The 5,435-nt window shown below is 41.7% G+C and overlaps 1 protein-coding gene across 8 annotated transcripts in view; it reads left to right on the top strand.

Moving 5' to 3' along the window:
* TRIM13 (tripartite motif containing 13) overlaps nt 1–5,435 on the top strand; it is a 20,821-nt gene that overhangs the window by 1,301 nt on the left and 14,085 nt on the right. For 2 of the 8 annotated variants that reach the window (XM_011939308.1, XM_011939265.1), the window contains exons 2-3: nt 625–721; nt 4,234–4,347. Coding sequence is in view for 2 of the 8 variants with exons in the window: in XM_011939265.1 (XP_011794655.1) it covers nt 4,345–4,347 (3 nt within the window). In the remaining 6 variants the exon portion in view is untranslated. Of the gene's footprint in view, nt 513–624; nt 722–4,233; nt 4,348–5,435 lie in introns of all 8 variants that reach the window. The other 6 variants (XM_011939255.1, XM_011939296.1, XM_011939281.1 and 3 more) reach the window with 6 other exon arrangements.

Raw genomic sequence — 5,435 nt, 5'->3', positions numbered from 1 at the left:
GCTGTGCCTGGCGCGTACCATACGGTCCCCACGGCTGGAGGACAGGCGGTCGCGCTGCCTCTCCCACTCGCCGGAGGTCAGAGATAAGTACCCACCGCCCGGCTCCTCTCGGGAAAGCGGGGTGGTCCTCGAACCTGCAGCGAGGGTGGGGACTTGCCCAGGTCAGCAGGGAACTGCGTGGGGGAAGCTGGCGAAGGCCGTCTGAGCTCCAGTCCCGGCAGCGCGGCGGAAACCAGCGGGGCACTGTCACGGGCATGGGGAGGAGCGGCTTGCGGTGGGCGCCGGGGCAGTGTGTCTGTGGTCCAGAAAACCTGCTGTGCCCGGAGCCTTTCCGGCCCTGCTACCAGCGTCTCCACATTCCCTAGAAAAGACAAGACGGGTGTGGGCCGTAGGTTAGAGCGCGCCGCCAGCGTCTGGCGCTGACCTGGAGAGGTTGCATGGCGCCGGGGGAGGGCGCCCTAACCGAGAAGCTGCTTAATACAAAGAGCTCCAGGTTCCTGGCGTTTCACCAGGTCTAAACAGCCTGGCTTTATTTTTGGGGGCGATTGAAAAAATTGAGGGTCAAGATTGGGGTCCTGTGCAAATAAATGCGTTAATACTGTTCTTTTTCTTCTCTCTTTGCAGTAGCCTGTAGTTCGTTAGTCAAAACGTGAAAAAAAAGACCTGCTTTGCCCTGGGAAATAGTAACCCTGCCAAATACATCAGCTTATAGGAGACAGAGGTAAAATACTACAATAATTTTCCTATGTTATCCTTTTTTTTTTTTAAACACCCAATTTCAGTAGGCCCCAGAACCTTCCAAAATGGAACCGTGTGTAGAATACGTATGTTCCCATCCACTTTTCATTGGTGGTCTTTGTTCTTTTCATATTTTGTTAAAACTTAGAAAAATAGAATCCACGTTTAGCATCTATTTATGTGGTATTTATCTTAAATATATCCAAACATTTATATTGCAAAAGAAGAAAAGAGCTTCCACACTTTTTTCCTAGTTTTTTTTCCCTTCTCCTATGCTTAGGGAATTGTCAGGCTGCGAGGGCTTATAGAACAGGGCTTGAGTTTTCTAGAGACCTTTATATAGTAGGCATTTTTAAAGCAGAATTTTATTTACATAGGCACTCCTTCTAGTAGAACTTGATGGAGCTGTTAACTGACTATACTTCCTTCTTGCACAATGGGAGCTTCCCTATCCTTCCCTAAAAATAAAATTTTTTTTTTTCCTTTCTACCAGCTGGCTTACTAAACCTCCCTGGGAAGTCCTTGCCTAACACCGGGCTGTTCTGTTCATTCTATACATTTATGATAGGTTATCTGGCCTTAATTCTGCCACAGCTTTTGTTCAGATACGCTCATTTTCATGACACTGCTTTGTACCTGATACCCTATGTAATATGTGTTTTGCTTTGCCTTGAAATCACAGTTCAAGTTTAGAACCTTTTCTTGCTTGATACACTGGTGCTTCACAATAACACCTTAAATGTGTAGAGTTTGCATATATGTAATTAAACCTTAAGTTTGTATAGTTTTGTAGTTTATGGAATTCTCACACATTACTGTAATACAGGAGTTATTGAAAAATTATTTTTAGGCAGCTAGAAAGGGTAAAAGTTCTCGGTGGAATTTTCCTTTAATAAAAAGCAGCTCCCGGCCGGTGACTTTGGGAAGTTGAGGTCAAGAGTTCAAGACTAGCCTGGCCAATATGGGGAAATCCCATCTCTACTAAAAATACAGAAATTAGCTGGGGATGGGGGTGTGCACACCTGTAATCCCAGCTACTTGGGAGGCTGGGGCAGAACCACCACTTGAACCCAGGAGGCAGAGGTTGCAGTGAGGCGAGATCGTGCCACTGCACTCTTAGACTGGGCAACAGAGTGAGACTCTGGTTACTAAAAAAAAAAAAAAAAAAAAAGCCCCCAAACCATTTATTTTCTAACAGAAGGCAGCCTGAAAAGTCAAGCTGCAAGCAGAAATATGCAGGCTAGAAGCTTTTGTATGTAAATGTCGCCAGCTATATCTGGAAGCCAGGTACATTCAATATGGGGTTTCTTGCTTCCTTTTCCTTGTCACCCTATGTGGGTGTCTTGGCGATCACTAGGTAAAACCACAGGTGCAGGTGTCATGGTGGCCCCAGATAGAAGCTACATTTGCATAACAAAAAATTAGGGTGGGAGGGTCAGTCTTTAGCCGGGCTATGTAAATGGTACACCTGGTCAAACCAATCCCCTGGGCTCTGTAAATCACCACCTCCTTGCTCTGTACAAAATCGATTGCGTTTCACCTCAAACCCAGAGACCCTCTCTTGGGTGACCTTTCTCAGCATGAGGAACGTTTCTCTGTTAAACTTTCCGCTCCTGAACCCACTCGTGTGTGTCCATGTCCTGAATTCTTTCTTTGCTCAAGACAACTACGGGTGTATCCCCCAGACAATGGAGCCATTTCATTATGAAGTAAATACTATAAAATTCGTTTTTTAATTTTTTTCCAAGAGATGGGATTCTCAACTGTGTCTTGAACTGGGCTTAAGTGATCCTCCTGCTTCAGCCTTCGGAGTAGCTGGGACTACAAGTGTGTGGCACCATTCCCAGATATAAAAATCCTAATTTTATGAAGGATAAAACTGGTTCTTGAACACAGGTACTCAAAAGCAGGTTTTGTGCTTTCCCCTTCACTGGAGAGCCTGTTAAACCTAGTTTGTAAAAACTGCAAAATTTTAGAAGGGATTTTAGAGAACTTATGATTAAACCTCTTCATTTTATGAATAAGAATACTGAGTTCTTGAGTCACTTTCTAGATATAGTGCTAAGGTCTAAGAATTAGAAAACTCAGGCTCTATGATGCCTAGTTTGCTGCGTACAACTGATAAGTCTCCATTTTTTGAGTGCTGGGGGTGTCTTAGTTTTTTTGACTCCTAAAGTTATGTGTTTTGATGATTTCTAAGATGCTTTTAAGCCCAGTATTTCTATTCCTACCCCATAAATTTTATTACCATTTATTGCCTATATCTATGTATATATAGGTAAGTCACAGATGCAGACTACTGTTAACTGCCTTAAACTTTTATATTTTAAACTCGAGTAGGTATGGTAACAAGTGTGTCTTATTCTTGGTTTTTTACTAAGTCCTATAAAAGTAAGGTTTTCTTGTAAGGTTAGGAACTGCATCGAGAGGTGGACCACTCTAATACATCATTGGTTAGAGTTCATAAAGTGATATAAACCCTTTCTAGAGAGAAACCTAGTCATCTTTTCAAGAGCCTTAAAGATGTCCTTACTGTGGCCGGGCGCGGTGGCTCACGTCTGTAATCCCAGCACTTTGGGAGGCCGAGGCAGGCAGATCATGAGGTCAGGAGATTGAGACCATCCTGGCTAACATGGTGAAACCTCATCTCTACTAAAAAATAAAAAAAAATTAGCCGGGCGTGGTGGCAGGCGCCTATAGTCCCAGCTATTTGGGAGGCTGAGGCAGGAGAATGGCACGAACCTGGGAGGCACAGCTTGCAGTGAGCCGAGATGGCGCCACTGCACTCCAGTCTGGCGACAGAGCGAGACTCCGTCTCCAAAAAAAGAAAAAAAAAGGCCTTATTGTTTGACCCAGAAGTACATTTAAAGGAATTGTCTTAGGAAATAATAAGAGCTGTGGAGCAAGACTTTTCTCTATAAGGTGTTTATCTAAATGTTACAATACCCAAAAAATAAATTAAACCCACAAACAAAACAACACAACAAGAATAACAAACCCATAAATAAGCAATAAGAAAGCATATCCACAACATGGACTGTCACGTTTTTCTAGAATATATAATGATAGGGGAAAGGCATGTAATAAAAGAAGGGGACAAGATACAAAATTGTATTATGCTAGCAGTTTTGTTAAAATGTGTGCACATGCACAGACACATAGGATTGGAATAAAGACACCAAAATAATAGTAGTGGTGATTTCTTGCTGATGTGATTATGGGTGGCTTTTTCTCTGTATTTTCTGAATTTTCTATAATAAAAAGAAGTTGCTTTTATAATTTAAGAAGACACAAAAGCTAGTTGCATGGATAACTTCGATTTCAGTATGGTGTCAATATTTTATGGTTTTAATTGTGGTAAGAACATTTAACATGAGACCTATCCTCTGCACAAATTTCTAAGTGTACAGTACAGCAGTGTTAACTATAGACATGAGCAGATCTCTGAAACTTATTTTTATGTGACTTTTATAAGGTATTTATCATACCTTCTAGAATAACAGCACCTGGCCGGGTGCAGTGACTCAGGCCCATAATCGCAGCACTGTGGGAGGCTGAGGCGGGCAGATCACCTGAGGTCAGGAGCTCAAGACCACCCTGGCCAAAATGGTAAAACCCTGTCTCTACTAAAAATACAAAGAATTAGCTGGGCATGGTGGCAAGTGCCTGTAATCCTTGCTAATTAGGAGGCTGAGGCAGGAGAATCACTTGAACCCAGGAGGCAGAGGTTGCAGTGAGCCAAGATCACACCATTGCATTCCAACTTGGGCGACAAGAGCAAAAACTCTGTCTCAAAAAAAAAAGCAAGCAGGAAAGAGTCAAGGCTAAACTGTGGTACAGAGAAGAGAATGAAGGAAAAGGAAAAAGTTTTTCTTAGTGCTCTGAACTAGTGAGGTAGTGAATGGCCTGGTTTATATTTTTGAGAATTTCATCTTAGTCTGACAACCCTTTGTGAACTTTCTGAGTAGGTGAACTTTCCAAGCCTAGTGAACCTTCTGTACTAGCTCTATTTTGCCTTGTCAGGGTCCCTGCTAGAGATATCTTGGAAATTTTAACTACTGTTCATTCTAGGATAATGCCAGAAAAAGTTGATTACTTTCTGTCTTATATGGAAACATGGGTAACTTTTATATTGTTTGCAAAAGCCACATAATTACTTTAGATACTATGTGTAATGTATTAATTTTCATATTCAGAGGTATCTGAAACCTGATGTTTCTTACTTTGTCCTGTGTTGATCATATACATCACAGAGGTGCTATATGTAATATATTAATTTTCATTTTTAGAGATTATATCTGAAACCTGATCTCTGTATCTTACTTTGTCCTGTTTTGATCATATAAGTCCCCGGGACAGTCTCTAAAAGAATGAAGAGTAATGACACATTGATATAGAGTATTTAAAATAAAAACTTTATAAATAATTTTCATATACCTTTTAAAATAGCTATACAAATGAGGAGAGAAACTAGTATGTATAAGTCGTTTGTCAGAGGTTACAGACTGAGAGCCAGACAAGTATGTCAGTCTCCTCACAGGTCTGGATTTAGAGACTTCCAGTAATACATTTAAAAAAAAATTTTATGAAAGATGAAACCATAGGCTGGTCATGATGACTCATGCTTGTAATCCCAGCATTTTTGGGAGGCCAAGGCAGGAAGATACTTGAGGCCAGGAGTTTGAGGCCAGCCTGGC

This window comes from Colobus angolensis, unplaced genomic scaffold (genome assembly GCF_000951035.1).
Source record: "Colobus angolensis palliatus isolate OR3802 unplaced genomic scaffold, Cang.pa_1.0 Scaffold101, whole genome shotgun sequence".
Lineage (NCBI taxonomy): Eukaryota > Metazoa > Chordata > Mammalia > Primates > Cercopithecidae > Colobus > Colobus angolensis.
Note: the sequence above shows the minus strand (reverse complement) of the source record. Positions and strands in the feature narration are given on the sequence as shown.